The sequence below is a fragment of the Gastrolobium bilobum genome, unplaced genomic scaffold, assembly GCF_033153095.1.
Source record: "Gastrolobium bilobum isolate Gb01-03AN ecotype WA unplaced genomic scaffold, APGP_CSIRO_Gbil_v1 utg16824, whole genome shotgun sequence".
In the NCBI taxonomy this organism is placed as follows: domain Eukaryota; kingdom Viridiplantae; phylum Streptophyta; class Magnoliopsida; order Fabales; family Fabaceae; genus Gastrolobium; species Gastrolobium bilobum.
Window position 1 is genome coordinate 282,120 of NW_026899360.1, and position 22,322 is coordinate 304,441.

At 37.0% G+C, this 22,322-nt stretch overlaps 1 protein-coding gene across 5 annotated transcripts; it reads right to left on the reverse strand.

Annotated features, from left to right (window-relative positions):
* Positions 1-4,360: 4,360 nt before the first annotated feature.
* On the reverse strand, positions 4,361-20,653 carry LOC133289898 (lon protease homolog 2, peroxisomal). 5 transcript variants are annotated; one of them, XM_061487918.1, is made up of 17 exons: positions 20,106-20,639; positions 19,605-19,717; positions 19,397-19,499; positions 18,902-19,071; positions 18,049-18,140; positions 17,307-17,486; positions 17,138-17,221; positions 15,239-15,366; positions 14,867-15,068; positions 14,571-14,777; positions 13,253-13,383; positions 8,219-8,432; positions 7,818-8,120; positions 7,182-7,376; positions 5,754-5,999; positions 5,124-5,225; positions 4,361-4,847 (listed from the first exon to the last, which is right to left on the reverse strand). In XM_061487918.1, the coding sequence occupies exons 1-17, from the start codon at positions 20,210-20,212 to the stop codon at positions 4,764-4,766; spliced, it is 2,661 nt and encodes an 886-aa protein (XP_061343902.1). In that variant the 5' UTR covers positions 20,213-20,639; the 3' UTR covers positions 4,361-4,763. The 5 variants fall into 5 exon arrangements, 4 of the variants coding, with proteins under 4 accessions (XP_061343902.1, XP_061343905.1, XP_061343904.1 ...); XR_009748552.1 differs by lacking the exon at positions 4,361-4,847 and having other exon boundaries at positions 5,754-5,959; positions 20,106-20,652; XM_061487919.1 differs by lacking the exons at positions 4,361-4,847; positions 5,124-5,225 and having other exon boundaries at positions 5,847-6,012; positions 20,106-20,653.
* Between the last annotated feature and the right edge of the window lie 1,669 nt (positions 20,654-22,322).

Sequence of the window (22,322 nt, forward strand, 5' to 3'; positions counted from 1 at the left end):
AGGTTTTCGCCGATTTGTATAAAAATATTGGGAACAAGGATGGTGAAAAAGGTATATATAAACTTGCAAAAATAAGGGATAAGAAAAGTAAAGACCTCACCTAAGTTAGATGCATCAAGGATGAAAATCAAAAACTTTTGGTGAGAGATAAAGATGTAAATGATAGATGGATGAACTACTTTAACAAGTTGTTTAATGGGGATGGCGATAAAAGCGAGCTGGACTTGGAGGATGCTTATGATGATTTGAATAGAAGATTTGTGCGCAGAATTAATACACATGAAGTTAATGAGGCTTTAAAGAGGATTAAGACTAATAAAGCCTTGGGAAAAGCCTTGGGACTTGATGGTGTCCCTATTGAAGTGTGGAAAGGTCTGGGAAATGTGGCAATAAAATGGTTGACCAATCTTTTCAATAAGATTCTTCAGACAAATAAGATGCCTGATGCATGGAGGAAAAATATGATTGAGCCGATTTACAAAAACAAGGGAGATATACAGAATTGTTCTAACTATAGAGGCATTAAGCTAATGAGCTATACTATGAAGTTGTGGGAGAGAGTTATTGAACATCGCTTGAGAAGAGACACCAAGGTTTCTGTAAATCAATTTGGATTTATGCCAGGAAGATGTACCATGGAAGCCATTTTCTTGATGCGACAATTAATGGAAAGATATTGAGAAAAGAAGAAGGACTTACATATGGTGTTCATTGATCTTGAGAAAGCATATGACAAGGTTCCAAGGAATGTTTTATGGTGGGTTCTTGAGAAGAAAAAAGTACCATCAAAGTATGTAAAGGCGATCAAGGATATGTATAATGGGGCTACTACTTGTGTGAAAGCTTGTAATGGAACATCAAGTTATTTTTATATCACGGTAGGCGTACACCAAGGTTCGGCTCTAAGTCCTTATCTCTTTGCCAGTTATGGATGAACTAACAAAAAATATTCAAGAGAAAGTGTCATGGTGTATGATTTTTGCAGATGATATTGTGCTTATTGATGAGAACAAAGAAGGTGTTAATAGAAAACCTGAATTGTGGAGAAGCACGTTGGAATTTAAAGGATTCACGTTAAGTCGGAGCCAGACTGAGTATTTGAATTGTGAGTTTTCTCTGGCAAGAGATGAAGACCAAGATCCCGTACACCTACTTGGCCAAGATGTACCCAAGAAAGATGCTTTTAGGTACCTGAGATCCATTTTGCAAAAAGATAGAGAGATTGATGAGGATGTAAATCATAGAATCAGAGCAGGGTGGATGAAATGAGATAGTGCATCTGGATTTTTGTGTGACTGCAAAATCTCCCTTAAGTTAAAAGGAAAATTTTATAGAACAACAGTAAGACCTGCAATGCTATATGGAGCTGAATGTTGGCCAGCTCATAGGCAACATGAGCATAAAATGGGAGTGGCAGAGATGAGGATGTTAAGGTGGATGTGTGGTTATACGAGAATGGATAAGATGAGAAATGAAGATATTCGACGAAAGGTAGGAGTACTACCGGTGGCTGAAAAGATGAGATAACATAGACTGAGGTGGTTTGGGCATGTAATAAGAAGGCCCCTGGATGCTCCTGTAAGAACAAAAGTTTGTTACCAAGAGCTCAACACAAAGAAAGGTAGAGGTAGACCGAAACTTACTTGGGGGAAGGTAGTAAAGCAAGACTTAATAGATTGAGATATAGATTGACGGACGGTGTGCCTTAGAACGAAATTGAGAAAATCTATATGCATGGTGGAGGGTTAGACCCATTGTTATTCCTATGTTCCAGATGGTCCCTTTTTAGTCCTTTTCCCCCTTCATCTCCCCCCTCTTTTCCCCTTCTTTTACCACTTTTATATTTATATTTATATTTATATATATTATTACTATTTTATTTTTTATTTTTATCTTTTTTATCTTTTTTTAACCCTTTCGTATCTTTTATTTGGGTTCATCTACCACCGACCCCAATTAATTTGGGATAAAAGTGTTGTTGATGTTGATTGTTGGGAATTTTATTGGGTTTAATCTTTACCTCTAGGGAATCACAAAATTAATTATATAACTATTTTTGGAAAAATCCTAATTCTTTAGTGATAATAGGTGGAGATGATGGATAATTGAGTACGTGTGGTATAAATTTTACCTTTGATGAGATGTATGAATAATTGATTATTTGTGGTGTGAATTTTACCTTTGATGAGATAATGAATAATTGACTATTTGTGGTGTGAATTTTACCTCTGATAAGATATTGGATAATTGCTTATGTGTGATATGGATTTTACTTTTGATAAATGTTGGATAATTGATGTGAAAATTATAATACTCTTGGATAATTGATGATGGAATTATAATACTCTTGGATAATTGATATGAAAATATGATACTCTTTAAGAGAATTTTTCATAGTATATGGTTGGCGACAAGAATAAATTTCCCTAATTGTGCGTGATTGTAATAAGATAATAGTGGAAAAATAACTTTTAGAATGATACTTTTGAAAGTGATGGACACAACCTTTGGACTTTAAGCCTTTAATGTTATATGATGTTATCTATTCTTTCCAAAGTAGTACCTGACAACAGGGTTTCCCAAGGTATTAGTAGCAACTTTGGGGAGAGGTGTGCACACTAGGATTTGATGTTTTGATTATGGCCAAATTTGATTGTGCCTGGTTGGATAAACTGATAGTAGGGTATCTCAGGTCTACCATGATTCTCTTCAAGAAGTTAATGAAACTGAATAAGATCAATAATGGAAATGTCATACTTGAATTGATGCTTGAGTTGATTACTATGAGTATTTGAGTCATGATTATCATTAGTGAAATATCTTGATAGATGATTGAGTTGATTATGATGCTTTATTGAATTATGATTATCCTTGTTGTGTTTTGAATTGAGATTACCAGCTTTTTGCTGATTATTTGTGTTTGTGCTTCGATGATCTTTCGAGGGAGCAAAGACCCTCAATGAACCAGGTTTCGAAGGTTGAAATAGCAACGGACAGTGAGAGAATAATGTCTCAGACATTTCAAGCTAGGTCTGAATATTATAAATTCTATGTTTAGATTTAATAACTATATAAAACATATTTAAGTTAAACCTTATACCTTGAATTTATATTTTGAAATTTTAAATATTGACATTGAACATATTTTGGTATAAAAATATGATAAAATTAACCTTGCACTTGTATCTGTTACAGATGCGGTGATAACATTTTTCCAAATTGAATGTAGATTAGCTTCCGCAATATTTTATGAGATCCTAATAAATAATTAAATGTGAATTTTGACAAATTATGCTATTGTAAGAATATTTTAAAATTGTTAAAAAAATGGAATGTTATAATAACGATCAAATTTAAGGACTACGCGTACAAGTAGAGAACATTACGTTCGTACAAGTAGAAGAGGGGACGAATACATTTGATTTGGTTTAAGGAAACTACAGATGAAGGTTAATGTGTAGCAGTCGTGGGTGTTGTAGATGTTAAACACCAGGTTTAAGAAAAAATGGACCGTCATTTCTACAATCTTTCCCCTGTATAGTAGTTAAGCGGTAGTTTGTAATTGTGCTTTGCAATCACTTCATTAAGACACGATTCCGGTTAGGAATTCAAGCTTGGACATTGACAGAGTGACAAATACCAAGTCCGATTCTGGTCCACATATGTTTTTACTGCTATACTCCGTAATAAAGTCCGGAGCACGTAGCCAAACAATTTCCCCCAAACCTTAATAAAATCTTGTCACAACCACCGGAACCCAAAACAATTTAAGAGAAAGATCATGAACTTAAATGACAGTTGCTCGTTTGCTTGAAAGTGTGCACACAATGGCTTACGAAGAAATTGGAGAGAATAGCATAAACTCAAACTCCCCATTTAAGATAAGGCTCTATTTAGATAGAGGGGTTTGGATGATAAAACGATAAAGGGGAGGGAAAATTTTACATTTTAAGTAAATATGTTCCTTATTTGAGTATTTTAGTATCAGAAAAATAGAGAGATTTGCAAGCAATAAGTTTTAATAACCGAACCAAAGATCAAACTGGTAAGAGTTTGGATCATGGTTCGATTGATTCAACCGGCTAAATTGATAGCTCAACCAAAGTCAAAGTGGGTAATATAATAAAAATAATCGAACCAAAATTGGTTAATAGTATAACTGGTTCCACCAAAAAAAGTCTAACTGGTAGAAGCAGCCAATCCGATTAGGTTTTCAAAACACTGCTGGGAAGTGGGACAAAATGGGAAGCCGATAAACATTTAAAAAAGGGTACAATTTGGTCAATGATTTGGCCAATCAGCCTAATCGGGCCAACTGACAAGTAACGGGGAAGCCGATAAACACGTTAAAGAGAGAGCTGAAGTGCTCATTTGCTCGGAGAAAATAATGGTTTATGCACAATATAAATTATAGTGACAGGACAAAACATTTACAAAGGGTGCCAGGGAAGGGGGTGCTAAAGGAGAGTCAGAAACATCATTTGCTCAACATGGATAAGAACAGCATGTCGAAAGCAAAAAATTTACTTACAAAAGATTGTGGAGAATGGGGTCTCAAGAATACATGCAGATGTCAGCTCCCTTCCAATTTGTTGGTTTCTAGAGTTTTGCTCAATCACGACCAGTTGAATAGATCAAAATAATTAGTCCCCAATGTCGCAACAACAATATAGATCAGGACGGGGCCAGATGTTGAATCGATACATAAGCCATGAGCGATTGAAATACAAAGGGGTACAAACATGTGCTAGTCAAGGATATTGTTACAACTTTGAGTGTTGTCTCCAAGGGCACCCACCGTCAAAGGCATGCTCTAACACATCTTCCATTCGTTTTGCAAGCAGTATCTGTTAAGAATTTCAAGAAGGAAACTAAGATTTTGTGTTTCATTTCAGTAATAAGTTATTAAGGACCTGATTAAGCACAATAAGAATGTAAAACACAAAAATAAGAACGCAAGGCCCATGGTGTCTTTTAAAAATATACCACTGTTCAGACTGGACAAGTAAAAAAGTGATAAAATTTTCATGCAAAATACATACCTATCTTAGTGCCAACTCAGTTCACAACTACTATAAAATTGAGCAAACGTACTGGAATACAATACAAGGAAACAAATCTACCTCCATATTGGCCAGCACAGATGATGGGACTTCAACCAAGTCCTTCAAATTCCTTTCAGGCAGGATGACCCTCTTAATACCATATCGATGTGCAGCTAATACCTGTGAAAGATTGATAAAAATTATATTATGCCACATTTTTTATAGCCTTAATATTTTTCTTCTGTCACTGTCACTGGATGTTAATTCAGATATAATCAATGCATTTAAGCCAGATACTGATGGCAAATAACTGTGCATTAGCATTACATTTTGTAGTGTAATCAGATTTGAAATGGCAATCTGAGTTCATATATTTCTTATCTGTGATCGGTTTCTTTTCTTTTTCCTCTCCTTTTTTTTGGCATAAAAAAGTATAAAACCTCCCCTTCATGTCCATCTGATAGCATCTCACCTCTCAATCACTAAGTTCACAATACCTTAGAGTAGGTTTGGAGGGAATGGCCATTTTTCTATTCAAATAAACATCCCCTTATTTGTGCATGTCATGCCATAACGAATCACTGTACACTAATGGTTGTTTAGCAGTAACATATTCGCAATTACCCTTGTGGCCCTATCAATAACATGGCCTTATCAGTAACATCTCTTAGAAAATTTACACTGCTCATGAAGACATAAGAAACTTACCTTATCCTTGACACCACCAACAGGTAGTACAAGACCCCTCAACGTCATCTCTCCAGTCATAGCTGTATCTGATCTCATTCTTTTCTGACTGAAAAGTGATACCAATGCTGTGACCAAAGTCACACCAGCTGAAGGCCCATCTTTAGGTACAGCACCTGCAGGAAAATGTATATGTATATCACGGCCCTCCAACAGATTAATGCCCTCTGCAGCAGCCAGCCTAAGATCAGTTGCTCTTGCCCTTACCTATAAACCAATCCTTTATGGTCAATGAAACAAGTAAGAAATCTTGAATTAATACATGAGGCGACTGCGGAGCATATATAACATTGAGATGGTAAGTGTTTAATGAACACAAACTTGAGCTAGCCAATGAACAGTGGCACGCACATCATGCAGACTAGAATTTAGATGACCAAATTTAGTCTAAAAAATTGAAGAAAATGTCACTCCTATTCATTGTGAGACACCATATATATATATATATAATACCACACTCACACCATTTCAAGATTTTTTTAAGACCCATACCACCTTGCTGTTCTCCAAGGAAATAAAGGTGCCTTAAGAAACAATACTTATTAGCAAATGAAAGCCCTTAGATTTTAAAAGCACAAGATGCCATGTACGGATGATACAACCATTTCAAAGGAACACCCAAAATAATAACTTTGGCAGTTACTATTTATTTGGCTTGCATCTGGAGAAAAACTTTGGAGTCTTTGGTGAATCTTGTGTTTGATGTTAGATAGTGGAGCAGTTTCTTCTAATCAAGTTTACGGGTTTCTGCCCAAGTAAGGATAGCCAAGTTCTGTAACACTCTGAATGATATTCTTTCCAGCATTTGCATATAGCAAAATGCTGGGATTTTTAATTGTGTTCTAAGACCTGTTATGGGACATGAATGTTACTTTGTTTTACAAGCTATATGTGGTGCATTTTCTTTTCTAGGGAATTTCCTTGGCAGACATAAGAGAGAGGTTGGAGACTGATTATGTATTAATATGTTTGTTTGATTTCTGTTTGATATAAGGAGGATGTCTTATCCTTGTTTTCTATGTACTCCTTTCCTTTTAATAGAACTTCTTTTATAAAAAAATCTGTATGATTATATTACAATTCTTTTTGCAAACGAAGGAACAAGAATAACATACAAAAAGGAGTAGAAGGCCTCAACAATAAGGAATTCAGGATAATGGCAAACAAGCACTGGGACACTCGCACACTCAAATAGTCAAATGTGCAAGCTTGTGCATGCAAACAAACATGTACATACACACAAGTATTTTGGCTATTAGCCTGTTACAAGTAACATGATACATTTTTTTGGACAGAAGTAACATGAAACATATTATTCAAGGAAACTTAAAGGAACAACCCCAATCAAGATAAAGGAAGATTAAAGCTCAATTAGAAGTAGTTGGTTACCCATGTTAGTGCAATCTGAGCTGATTCTTTGATTACATCACCCAGTTGTCCAGTAAGATGCAATTCACCCTTCCCCAACATTTCTGTAGCCTCCACAAACTGAACTTCTCCACCAAAAGTAGTCCAAACCAGTCCAACAGATACCCCAGGTGTTGCAACACGTTCTGCTGCTTCTCTTCCATCAAACTTTGGAGGCTGCATTTAATGACATCAACAAATTAGGCATTCCTCCCCTTTAAGAAAATTATCAATTCTATTTTCCATTAAGATAGGCTTATTATGATCTCTTTCAAGATGATTTCATACACAAGATACTCATTCACGTTATATATCATTGTCATACTGCAAAAGTGCATTTTAAAATAGCACTGCATTCCCAGGTAATAATTATATACCGAAACATAGAGATTTGCAATTTTGCATGCAGAGAAAACACAATTGCCTGAGGTACAATGCATAATTATGTGGCAATCTTTTCGAAAGCAATAGATTCGAGTTGCTGAGGGCAAGCAAATTTTTTTATAAAATTTAATCCACCAACTTTTTTCTTTGTTGTGGAAGAGGGGGGAGGGGGGCAAGGAACAATGGTATTTGAAGCTTCAACTGCAAACAAGAACAAATTTGCATAGCAATTACCCCAAGTACTTTTTCAAGCATAGCTTCATCAACAACCAATGGAGAGGTGATCCTGAATGTGTTCGAAATGTCACGATTGTTAACACCCATTGGTATCACTTCCATTTCAACTTCAGCACCATCAGCAAGTCTGTTTTCTAGAAGTGGTGTAGCAAGTCCATGTACCCCTTTGTTTAGTGGAACTACTTGTTCTTGCTCTGCTACTCTTACTGCAGCAGCACGAGCCAGGGCAGCTAGATTCCTCTCCAAACTTCGCACACCAGCTTCCCTAGTATATCTCTGAATCACAAGTTGCACCATCCCCTACATTAAAATAGTTGCTAATTAGACTCTCATACAACAAAATTGTTTAGATAAACAGTACTGTTTATATAACTCCTTTTGGTCAAAAGCAATGGTACCTCTGGAATCTGAAGGAACTCAGAACTCAAACCATGCTCATCCAAAACTCTTGGAATCAAATGCCGCATGGCTATTTTGAGCTTTTCCTCGGGTGTATAACCAGGAAGCTCAATAACCTCCATCCTGTCAAGGAGTGGTGGAGGAATAGGTTGCGTCCTATTTGCTGTAGCCACAAAAATTACCTTGGACAGATCAAATGGAACATTCAAATAGCTAGTGAACTTAAGGAACAACTTTGGATTATTTATGTATTTATATTTTGCTATAGAAGAAAAAAGTGAAAACACCAAAAATGAATTAGTACTGGTGAAATAATAGTGTTAGAATATTAGATATGATATGATTAGATTTGATTGGATTCTGTCTTATCCGTAAATATTCTGACTGTATTCTGACTGTATTAGGATTAGGTTTGGGCCTTTCACTTAAGCCCATTAGGGTCTCTATATATTGTAACTCTCTGACACATATCAATACACAACATATTATTCTTCTATTATTTTATATTCAAGTTGGTATCAGAGCTCTTTCGTTCTGGGAACCCTCGCTTCCGCTTAGAAACCTTGTTTTTGCTTTAAAACCTAAGCCCACTGCTTAGGAGTCCTCTTTCTTGCCGTGCGTCCTTCCGGCAAGCCTTCTAGGGCTGTAAACAGCCTCTGAGTGATTTTTCCAAACGCGTCAGCACCTCCGAAGGCCACCGGAACCACCGCCCGCCGTCAGAATCACTGTTCAGGCAACCGGAGACTTTTTCCGGCGACTGTTCCGACCAAACTTCACGCGATCAGGATCCTCTCTTCCCGGCGACCAGGTCTGTGGTGGTCCGGTCAGCAACGCATCTCCCACGCGCCGTCACGCGCCACCTGTCTTCTCTGCGCGTGGGCTTCACGCGCCACCTTCTGCCGGCGCGTGAGCACTATTCCGGCAGCTTTTTCCGGCCGGTCTTGGACAGAGAAGCTCGCCTTCTCCTCCCCTTTCTGGATCTGTGATTGTTTCTCTGTGGGTCTGACCTTAGACGCGTGGTTCTTCTTGATTGGATATCGTTTGCCTTCGTTTACGGCTTTTATATTTTATCTTTAAATGGCAGCAGCATCTCCTGATCTCTCGGAGGTTAACTCTCCTTCTATTGTTGCAAATATAGCTCAGTCAGACAATGCATCATTTGGTTCAGGTTCGGACTATGCTGCACTCCAAACCCCTCTCAGGAAGGCTTCTCCTCAGTCTCAGCCTTATACTGGTAATCTTGTTGCTTGTGTTTCTCATTCTACATCACTTGGCACTTGGATATTTGACTCCGGTGCTACCGATCATCTCTGTGGTAATAAGGAACTCTTTACATCTCTTACTTATTCTGATCATTTACCGTCTTTTACCCTTGCGGATGGAACCAAAGCCCCAGTTCGTGGGATTGGACAAGCTCGTCCGACCTCTACCTTGGCCCTGACATCTGTCTATTACATTCCTGGCATCCCTTATAACTTAATTTCTATTAGTAAGTTGATCCACTCCCTCACTTGCACCATTACTTTCTCTAACCATTCTGTTTCTGTGCAGGATCCGGGTACGGGGAAAATGATTGGAGTGGGTCGTGAGTCACGGGGGCTTTATTATCTGGATGTGCCTCGTCCTTCAGTAGCATGCTCTCTCACAGAATCTCCACAACTTATCCACAGTCGCCTTGGTCATCCAAGTCTTTCAAAGTTGCAAAAAATGGTTCCTCTTTTGTCCGGTCTTCAGTCTTTAGATTGTGTGTCATGTCAACAAGGGAAGCATACACGCTCCTCTTTTGTCAGTCGAGTCAATAAACGAGCTAATGTTCCTTTCTCTCTTGTTCATTTAGATATCTGGGGTCCAAGTCGTACCTTGTCTGTCTTAGGTTTTCGGTATTTCGTTACCTTTATTGATGATTTTTCCCGTTGCACTTGGACCTATTTAATGAAAAATCGTTCCGAGCTATTTTCCATTTATAAAAAGTTTTCGACTGAGATCCATACTCAATTTGGTGTTTCTATTCGTATTCTACGTAGTGATAATGCTAAGGAATATGTTTCTATTGATTTTTCTAATTTCTTGGCCACACAAGGTACTTTACATCAAACTACTTGTCCTCACACTCCACAACAAAATGGGGTGGCTGAACGTAAAAACAGACATCTCATTGAAACTGCTCGTACCCTTCTTATTCATATGCAGGTTCCCCTTCACTTCTGGGCAGATGCTGTACTCATCTCTTGTTTTCTCATCAATCGCATGCCTTCATCTGTGCTCCACAATGACATTCCTCATAATCTATTGCTTCCAGATGTTCCTCTTTATCCTCTAACTCCACATGTCTTTGGTTGTACTTGTTTTGTTCATGATCTCACTCCTGGTAAGGATAAGTTAACATCCAAAGCCTTTCAGTGTATCTTTCTTGGTTATTCTCGTCTTCAAAAGGGTTATCGTTGTTATTCTCCCGACCTTAAGCGTTACTTAGTTTCCGCTGATGTCACTTTTCTTGATCAACAACCCTTTAATTCTATCCCATCTCAGATGTCACAGGTTGATCATGTACTTCCTGTCCCTTTTCTTGACTTGTCTTTGCCAGCTGCAAGTGCTTCTATTCCAGATGAGCAACCTATTGCTTCTATACCTGAGGACCGTCCACTTCTCACCTATCAGCGTCGCAAAACTGTGCCTCCTGTCGACTCGACTCTTGCTGACTCATCGCCCACTGCTGTTGCTTCTTCCCCTCCGGATCCTTCATCAGAGACTCTTCCCATTGCTCAAAGAAAAGGTACACGTACTACTCGTAACCCTTATCCTCTTTATACCTTTTTGAGTTATGACCGTCTTTCTTCACCTCATTTCACCTTTGTTTCTAGTCTTTCTTCTATTTCTATTCCTAAGACCACAGGTGAAGCACTTTCCCATCCAGGGTGGCGCCAAGCAATGCTTGATGAGATGACTGCACTTCATTCCAATGGCACTTGGGACCTTGTTTCTGCTCCTCCAGAGAAGTCTATAGTTGGTTGTCGCTGGGTTTTTACTGTGAAAGTTGGACCTGATGGCCATATTGATCGTCTCAAGGCACGTTTAGTTGCCAAGGGTTTTACTCAAATCTTTGGCCTTGATTATAGCGATACATTTTCTCCGGTCGCTAAGATGGCGTCAGTCCGCCTCTTTCTTGCCCTTGCTGCTGTTCGTCACTGGCCACTCCTTCAACTTGACATCAAAAATGCCTTTCTTCATGGTGATTTACAAGAAGAAGTTTACATGGAGCAACCACCTGGTTTTGTTGCTCAGGGGGAGTCTGGAAAGGTGTGTCGTCTTCGGAAATCCTTATATGGTCTCAAGCAGTCTCCTCGAGCATGGTTCAGTCGCTTTAGTTCTGCTGTTCAGGCGTTTGGCTTAATCCGCAGTAAAGTCGACCATTCTGTGTTTTATAGGATTACATCTCCTGATAAGTGTATTTATTTGTTAGTCTATGTTGACGACATCATTCTCACCGGAAGTGATCAAGACGGAATTCGTCAGTTAAAACAGCATTTGTTTAGTACATTTCAAACAAAGGACCTTGGGAAGCTGCGTTACTTCTTGGGAATTGAGGTGGCGCAATCCAGACAGGGCATTTCTATCTGTCAAAGGAAATATGCCCTGGATATCCTAGAAGAAACTGGTATGTTGGGGAGTAAACCAGTTGATACACCTATGGATCCTAATGTCAAGTTATTGCCCGGACAGGGGGAGCCGTTATCTGATCCTGGACGTTATCGGAGGCTAATTGGGAAGCTCAACTATCTTACTGTGACTAGGCCAAATATTTCTTTCGCTATTAGTACGGCTAGTCAGTTTCTTGATTCCCCTTGTGATTCACATTGGGATGCTGCTGTGAGGATCCTCCGATACATCAAAGGAGCACCAGGAAAAGGTTTGTTGTATTCAGATCAGGGAAATACAGAAATTTGTGGTTATTCAGATGCTGATTGGGCAGGATCACCCTCGGACAGGCGCTCTACTTCTGGCTATTGTGTCTTCTTTGGAGGAAACTTAATTTCGTGGAAGAGCAAGAAACAACCTGTTGTTGCTCGATCTAGTGCAGAAGCTGAGTATCGTGCAATGGCAAATGCTACCTGTGAGTTAGTCTGGTTAAAGCAGTTGATTCAGGAGCTTCATCTTTGTGAACAGAAACAACCCATGACACTCATCTGTGATAATCAAGCTGCGCTACATATATCCTCTAATCCTGTCTTTCATGAGAGGACTAAACATATAGAGATTGATTGTCACTTCATTCGAGAAAAGATTCAGTCAGGAGAAATCAAGACTGCTTTTGTCAACTCCTCTGATCAACTAGCAGATGTTTTCACTAAAGCTCTTAGAGGTCCTCGGGTTGAATACATTTGTAACAAGCTTGGTGCTCATAATATATACGCACCAGCTTGAGGGGGAGTGTTAGAATATTAGATATGATATGATTAGATTTGATTGGATTCTGTCTTATCCGTAAATATTCTGACTGTATTAGGATTAGGTTTGGGCCTTTCACTTAAGCCCATTAGGGTCTCTATATATTGTAACTCTCTGACACATATCAATACACAACATATTATTCTTCTATTATTTTATATTCAAGTAATAGAAATACCAGGATATACAAAATGTAAACGTAATTTCCTTATAAAAAAATGTTACTAACATTAGCATTGACTTATCCTTGAAAATAATCTAATGAAGTTCGTTTCCCATCCAAATGGGCAAAGGTGTGAGGAATCTACACAAAAATATATTGCTAGATAGATCAAGATCAAAATTAGAATCTTATTTACACAAAAAAAAAACTCATGTGGGCTGACAGCCTGCTAGTAAAAATGCCATATAACTGGTGTCACCAATCAGAAAATAGGTACTGATTCCTCATTTCCTCATTTTTATAGATAAAGAAGAAGAAGAAGAAAACTCCGAAATGATTCTTCATCAGAAAAAGATATCTACATAAATTATAAAAACTTATTTAACTAAGATAAGGGAAAGACATCATGAAGAGTGTAGGATACTGATCATTGAATTGTTTATTTTGTTCTGGATCAAGAACCTCTAGCAATGCAGAGGCTGGATCTCCACGAACATCAGAACCTGTCTTGTCAATTTCGTCAAGCAACATGACGGGATTGCAAACAGCTACTCTCTAACGGTCAAACACAAAAACACCTATCAGTCTAAATCAGACCCCAAAGAAAAACAAAGCAACCAAAAGTAATATGAATTCTTTCTTATTCGGTTCAATTTTATTGCATGCCCTTGCAGACTTCAAGTAAATGTACCATGTGTATAGAAAGAAAAAATAACTAGAATTTCTCCTTTAGAAAACTTCTTACAATTTTCAAAGTAATACATTAATTAATGAGATGACTTCTCCATCTATATCTTCATTTTTCTTCTTCATCCATAATATATGATAATTAGCAAATGGGTATCACATATTCTACCAAAAAAATAAAATGAAAAAATAAATAAAAACAATAAATAAATGAAACTTGCATCATATAATCATAAAACAATAGATGAACTTAGCCACATGAATTCAATAATCAAAACTACTTGTTAACCTCCATATGAACATTTTACTCCTTTCCTTCTAAAGCTATGTTTCTCTAGTCCTCCTACATTTTCCACTCTTCTGACCTTTCCTCATTAGAGTATTCAACTTCAGTGCCCCTCACTCTTCGAGGAAAATATTTGTTAGAATAAAAAAATTACAAACAGGAGGATCCAAAACCCTCCTAGAAACAAAGGAACACACGCACCAAAAATATAGAAAAAGAGAAATAAAAACAAATGCTCAAGAAGGCTCTCCAATGTAATACTTGATTCTGATTTCTGAAACTTGCTTACAGAAAGCATGATCAGAAACTCATATAGTGGTGATCTCCATGTTATCCTTGATTCAAACAATCTTAGATAGCATAGTTTTGTTTCTTAATCTTTCTTTGCCAGGGTTATCACACATCTAAAACTCCCATCTCATTTTTTTTTTTTTCAAATGAGAATTCATTGAAAGAAGAGATAACAAATGGCATAATGGAACGTAGAATCTAGAATTTGAATCTTAACTCAATAAGCATTCTCCTTACTACCATACGGCACAAACATTCAGAATATTGGGTTTTTCTCCATGCTTCTTAATATTCACTCAGCTCTAGTCTATTTCACCGAGACAACGACAAATGGCAAAAAGCATATAGCAAGAAAATGCCGGCATTCAGTGTATCATAAAACCAACAAGCATCAATAACTTCCTACAAGAATTAGCAAATATCATACAAATTAGACACTATTACAGGTGATGTTATATATTTAAGTTGAATTTTGAACCTTTAGTCCATCTATAAGCCTCCCGGGCATGCTTCCGATGTATGTTCTCCTATGTCCTCTAATATCAGCCTCATCCTTGACTCCACCAAGGGATATGCGCACAAACTTTCTTCCCAAAGCAGCAGCAATAGAAGATGCCAAAGATGTTTTCCCAACACCTGGTGGTCCAACAAAACACAACACAGGACCTCTTGCATCTGGCTTAAGCTGCAATACATACACTTAAATCAGATACACATTAAATTGCAGAGTAATAGATATTTACAGAGGGTGGCATAGTAAAGGGTATTGACAACCTTACGAACAGCCAGGTATTCAATTATCCTTTGCTTGACCTTCACTAAACCATAGTGATCACTATCTAGGCGCTCCTGTGCAGCTCTTAAGTCCAGCTCATGCTCTTTGCTGGCCTTCTGCCATGGCAGATCAGCAAGAAGATCCAGGTAAGCCCGTGAACTGTTATACCCAGGTTGTTGAGGCTGCATTTTTTTTAGTCTCCTGAGAGAAAATTACAGTATAATCAAGTGATTGTCTTCGCTAAGTTGTAGAGTGGCTTGAATTATGACAATATCATAGTTTCCAATTTCATTCTTATTGAAATTTATAGCAAGAAATTCCCTCTCAAAGATAAGTCATCGCCTTGCAACTATGTTTCCAACAAAAAGTACCTTAACTCTCTGTGAGCATGCTTCCAGATAGTCTGTGGCATTCCTGCACTTTGCATTTTTCTTTCCAGGGCAGCCAGGTCATCCTCATCATCATCATTGTCACCAAGTTCCTCTTTAATAGCCCTCATCTAAATATATTTTACCCACAAAAGAATACAAGAACAGTTCAATTAGATAAAAGCCCAAACAAGACACAATACATATAAACAGAAATAAAATGCTCCTATGCAACCGAACTGGCCAAGAGTCCAGGACTTCTGAAATGCTTGGCACAATATATCGCTATTTACTTGCTGCTTCCATAAATGAAAGTAAAAAACTATTTACATAGTATTTTCCCTCTCTGGGAACAAAAATACTGTAATTAAATGTTACCCAAATGTATGCTATCATAGTACCATCCAAGTCTAACTACAACTGATGGCTTAAAGGCCAACAAAATCTCAATGCTGTGCTTGCTTGTAGAAACTTCACAAAGCACAGCAACAACCATTTAAACAACAAAGGTACACTGATCATGCTGAATAAACTTACATCCAAACAACGAGATAAGTAAAGGCACTAAGTTTTTGCACAAGAAACAGTTTCGAATAGCTAGCTGATAGCTTGTATCACCTAAATACTGACTTAAAACCCTAAACATGAATAGGAAGTCCCTAAATATTAGAGGGGTCAGTGCTTGAGCTAGGCTAAGGTGATTGCTCTGAGGGGGTGTTTGGTTGAGGATAAAATTTTTGAATACTGGAAAAATGTAATTGATAGGGAAATGGTTGGAAATTGAGTTTGGTAGGAAAATGTAAAAAAAGTTGTTTGGTTGAAAAAAAATTTACTGGGCAAATTAGATAAGATTATAAAAGTCTATGTTTGGTGTGAGATAAAATATAGATGGGGAAATGTGTTACAATTACAAAAATATCCCTCTTTTTACATTTTTTTAAATCACCTACCCTTTACCCTTCCTTCACCTTCCACGCCGCTTCAAGATGTGATTGGGGTAGGATTATAGGGATCAGCTAATTTTGCACAGCCACCATCCAAGTGGCAGAGCAATCAATTTCTCAGGGGAAAAAAAAAATCAAGCCTACCAAAATCCTAAACACCCCATTTGATCTCTTTCTCTTATTCAACCTCATCTGGAACATCCCATTGTACCTCATTCTCTCATCTGAACCCTAATGCAATGGTCCGTGCTTGGGGCAACTTCAATTTGTGGGTGGTTTGACTGGGTCCTGCTTGGGTTGGTTTGACTGTGGCTAATCTGGGTTGTGGCTGAACTCTTTCTCCTTTAATATGTTACTGTTTTGATCTGGGTGGGTGGTTATTGGTTTGTCTTTGCCTATTGTGCTCTGTTTCAGTGTTTGGTTCTGTTTTGGTTGCTGGTGGTGGTGTGACAACGTCGTTCAGTTGCTGGTATCCGGTGCCGGTGCGGAGAGTGGTCGTGTATGTACAGCTGTCACCTTCCTTCAGATGTGATTTGGGCTCCAAGTTGAGGGTATGGTGGTCATGTGGTTAATCATCCATTTCTTCATTTAGGTAGATATCCTCAAATACCACATCTCATATGGGAATCGGTTGCCTTGCATTTAAGCCAAATTGACATGCAAACTTGATGGATGGGGAACTGATTTCGCTGGAGAAATTTTTGAAAATCTTCAACCAAACATGGTGATTCATCTTTCCCACTTATCAGAATCCTATCTATCTGATAAGATACCTCCGACCAAACGCCCCCTGAGAGATTTTCCATCTGAAATGACTGTCATCGAGAACTATTGGCTGGGAACATGTAATTCAATTTTTGTAAGGCATAAATTTCTATCAATATTTCCCCTATATACCCTTGCATTCACATTTGAAGAATTGAAGTATATATCAAAAATATGGTGCATGAAAGCTAACCTGCTGGCGCAGAAGAAATTCTTTTTGAGATTTTGATAACTGTCCTTCAACCTTTTGCGTAATTTTTTCAGCCACACGTATTGACTGTTGGCAGTGGACAAAAGCAGAATCAGAGAACAAATGATGGGAAACTAAACCTATACGAAGAATCATTAACTCTATTACTTACCTGTAAGTGCCTATCAACTAATTCAGTTGCTTTTGAAAGCCTCACTTTAGGATCAACTGAATCCAACATTGATAGCTGTTCTTCAAAACTTATCTCAAAGCTAGCAACAAATATATCAGCCAACTTATGAACTGGAACAGTCTCCAAAAGAACTTTCGTCCTTCCACCAGTTTTTTGTTTCTATGAACAAGAACAAAATATAAACTACTAATGCTCATACAACATAGAAATTGTGAAGAGCCCAAAATATCATAAATAATTATAGTGTACAACAAACGGGTTTTATAATTCTCATGTTACATAAGAAGGGAATTCTTATGCCATAGAGACAAAAAGCCATGTGGGACTCATATGTTAGAAAAAGCCATATGTGAGACCCATGTAAGCACGGAAATCGAAGGGTGTGTAGGAAAATTTTCCTTCTCATGTTACATGAGAATTATAAAACCCATAACAATAACACAATAATTCATCCCACTAACCACTTAGACAATGAGCAAGCTATCAAGACATTGGTGCACAGGCAACATTATATATATACATATATATATATATATATATATATATAAGAAATACTTTAAGCAATCATGGAACCTTTATTGATATTCTTCAACTATCTGTATCAGAATGTTGAGGGCATTTAATGATCAATGCTCAAACGACATTTTCATTTTTTTCAGTAAATATTATTATATAATATTTACTGAAGAAATATTGATGTTATATTGTAAAAAGCTTTTACCTGCTCCAGAACAGAAATAAGCTCCATGGCAGTTGCTTTAAATTGGCGAGACAACAATATGAAATCTGGGTCTTGCTCCACCTGTTCCATCTCTAGCTTAGAAAAATGGAAGCAACTCAGCATCTTCAAATATAAGAATTAAATCTCATCGGTAATAATATCATGAGCGAACTGTTATAAACTTTATTTTTTCTTTTTTTCATAATGATAAAATGTGACAACGTTTGTTAAATCAAAAGATAAAACTACTTCAAGGCCTTGTAAAATCAAATGCCCCTTCCTCCAAATGTTTATTGAATAAGTAAAAAGAAGATGATCCTTAGAAGGTATACGATTGAAGCATTGAATATTACCGTCATCAAATCTGATCTTTAACATCTCTAAATAAGAAAATGGTTGCATCATATAAATCTTTAAACTGCTCTTAGATTGGCATCAAAACCTATTAGCTTCTCACACAGAATAACGAATTTATGCTAGTGTGTTAATTATTAACAGTGCTTATGCTTCAATGGCTCCATGCATTCATAGCAATAAAACAAAAACTGCATTCATAGCAAGAAAACAAAAACCGTGATTCAGAATATTTACATTCAGTAAGTGGAAGAAATTGGTCCCTGCATAATAGTGCAATTTTTATAACAAAATAATATTCATCATTTAATTATAATTTAATTATTATAAGAATCATCATCATCATTATTGCTGTTATTATTTTTATTATCCAATGTCTGGTGTTTTAATTGGTTGCCATGAAAAAAAAGGCACAAAATTTGAAAGTGGAATTGCGGAGCATAAAAATATACATTTCCTATGCAAAAGCTCATGTTAAAGAAAAAGATTAACAACTTACCAGTCTTAGTCATCTCAAGGGAAGAGATCCTAGCAGTATGGTAAGTTCCTCTTGTGCTCAGTTCCTGGACACTAAATCTGCACAAACCTTCAAGAACAACTGTATATGTGACCCTCCCACTTGGTTTCTCTACTCCCCTTGATAAGTGTAATGCTCGAGCAGCTACCCCCCTGGAATTCAATGACTATGAAAATCCACCTCCATTTGACAATTTTATTTCGCAAAAATTCACAAGATAACATATTCATTTGATAGCATTAGAAAATCGAGGGAAGAAGATGCAATATGGAAAGTTGAAGGTAGAAATATGAAAGAGGAGCCATCAATTTAGCAGAGAAAAGAAAACAAAGTAAATCAAATCCATTAGAAGAAATTTTTTTAATGATACAACTTTATGCTGATGGTCTGTGAATTGTTAGAATGTAAATGCTATCAAATAAGTAACTTGATCTGAGATTCTTGAAGTGACACAAACGATGTTCACGTGAGCTATACCTGCTATGCCAATGAACAACATCATGCTGATTTTTCATATCAAGTTTATGAGAATCTGATGAACCACCTTGAACTTTTGGGCTTTGATCTAGAGAATCAGTACCTACGCTTACAAGGCAGAGCGGGTATTATAATGAATATTAGAAAAATCTTCATTTTAATTTTTTTAAGGGTTAAAAAAATAAAAAATTACTTATCAGTTTATCACCTTGAGATATAGCCGGACCCACTGGATTAATTTCAGCAGCATCGCGTACTGGCAAGATGCCAATCAACCCCTTCTCTTCCCGCTGCCAAAGTTCTTGTTCCACCAACTTCACACTGCAGTCATCAAGGAAATAGCCATATGTATGTTTAAACTTTAAAGAAAAAACCCTAAATCAAAAGATTAAATTAGCAATTACAAAGGCACACGTCAACGTATCGCAGAGTCCATTACAAAATGCAGCTCTTCAGTTCTGTTTCAAGTCAACTTATGATCCACTCTTAACAATTTTAATAATTGAAGGAAGACAGAAAAGGCATTCCATTCCACCAATAAATTCACAACTTTCATACCGTAAATTAATATTATAAGTACTTCGATAAATAACTATTTATTAATTATATCATTTACAAAGCGAAAAAAAAAAAAAAAAGAGTTCTACAAAATCGAGTGAGCTCGGAAAATTAAATGGAAAAAATACACAGAATTTTGAAGGAGTGTGACCTGCTTGGGGAAGTGCAACGAATACGAATGATGGCGCCAGGCAAAAGGACCTTGTTCCTGAATGGAAGTATTGCTAACCGACTCGGAAGCTCCACCGATTCCGCCATGTTTCTGATGAGAGAGAGAATCGAATCGAATCGAAACGAATCAAAGAAAGGAACAGAATATGGAGTAAGGTTTGGTTTAGAGAAAGGGAAAGGGGATATTACACTCTCAACTCAATAGCAGTGGCGTCGCGATTGGGGCCTTTGGTTTGTATTGTATTGAGATTGAGATTGAGATTGGAATTGGAGTTGGAATTGGAATTGGAGTTGATGTTTATCCAATAAAACCCCAAAATACATACTCCTACTCTTATTCCTGTGGTTATAATGCGATTGCTTTGCTGCTATTTTGGATTTCAGTTGGAGATTTTGGTTTGGAGTGGGTTGGCTCCTTCCTTGTGGTTGTGGTCCTTTACCTAACTCATTTACGCACGGCACGAGTATAACACGCTGACAACTGATTATTCAATCTGCCTCAATCTCTTCATCAAAATTCGCAATTATTACATCTCAATTTCACCGGCGTCGCCCTGAAGGATTTTAACATCAAATTGTTGTATTTGTATAAGCAAATTCATTGACCCAAAAACTAACTCCTCCTTTATTATTTCAAGGAAAAAAGTTTGTAGCATCATGTATGCATAATTATTAATAATTGGGTTTATTGTGTGTGGTTTTAAAAGATATACTAGGGCTCTTTCACCCACTAGAGGTGTTTAGTTATTTAATTTATCAATTTGGTATTCGGGTTAAAGTTATTTACGAATGGGGATCATTTAGTGACGCGAGGGGGACCCAGCGTCACTGAGTGTCGCTATCATCCCCTAGCGTCACTCTCACTTTTTTTATTTTTTTTTACTTTTTTCTATTGAGTGCCGGCGCCCCCTCCCCTGGGGCACTCACAGAATTGTGCCAAGTGGCACAATCTGATTACTCCTATTACGGTAAAACTTCGGAAAGCCATAACTTTTGATTCGGGTATCCAAATTAGATGATTTTTTTTTATTTCACATAACTTTTCGAGATCTACGCAATGACATCTCATTTGACATATTTTATTTTCTATTAATATAGTTCAAATTTGCAACACTAATTACACTTTTTTACAGATTTGAATTATGTTTGTGAGAGATAAAATATGTCAATTGAGATGTCATTGCGTAGATCTCGAAAAATTATGTGAAATCAAAAAAAAAATCATCTAATTTGGATACCCGAGTCAAAAGTTATGGCTTTCCGAAGTTTTACGGTAATATAAGTAACCAGATTGTGCCACTTGGCACAATTCTGTGAGTGCCCTAGGGGAGGGGGGGCGGCACTCAATAGGAAAAAGTAAAAAAAAAAAAAAGTGAGAGTGACGTGAGGGGATGGTAGCGGCACTCAGTGACGCTGGATCCCCCTCGCGTCACTAAATGACCCCAATTCGTAAATACCTTGAACCAAATACCAAATTGATAAATAAAAATCACAAAAAACCTCAATCAGTGAAAGAGCCGATATACTAGTGCACGGAAAAAAAATCAAAAATTTTGTCGGTGCCTGTCCTTGATTAATCGTTAAAAGAAAGAACCGTATCAGTATTTTATGCAAATAAAAAATAGTTATGTACTTTATAATTGATTATTTTCATATACAACAATGCATACAACATCAAAGGTGATGAGAATATGAGATGCAAATTGTCCTACCAAAGAGAAATCATAAAAAAATGAGTTGCGCTCAATACTATCCAGAATAATTTTTACTAGTCGTGGATGCTCTCAATCAATAATAATATATCTTCATATGCAGCAATCCATATAATAGCAACAGAGATGAGATGCATATTGTCTTACCAAATAGAAATGATAAAAAATGAGTCAAAGTTCTTGTGCTCAATACTATCCAGCACATTGAACAGCACCTACAAAGGCAAAAGAAAAAAACATGAAAAAAAACAAATATGCTACAAAAAAACAACAACTATGAATAGAGTAAAAAATAAACCTTCTCCTCTATATTAGTCTTCAATACTCTTCATTGATTCAACAATACTACAAAATAAAATCAATTAAAACACATGAAGAAAAAAAATTAATTTTTTCGCTTAACATGAAGGAAATAATCAAACTAAATAAAAACGAAAATCAGAAAACATACCAACACCCTTGTATAATAATAAAAAATTTGTATG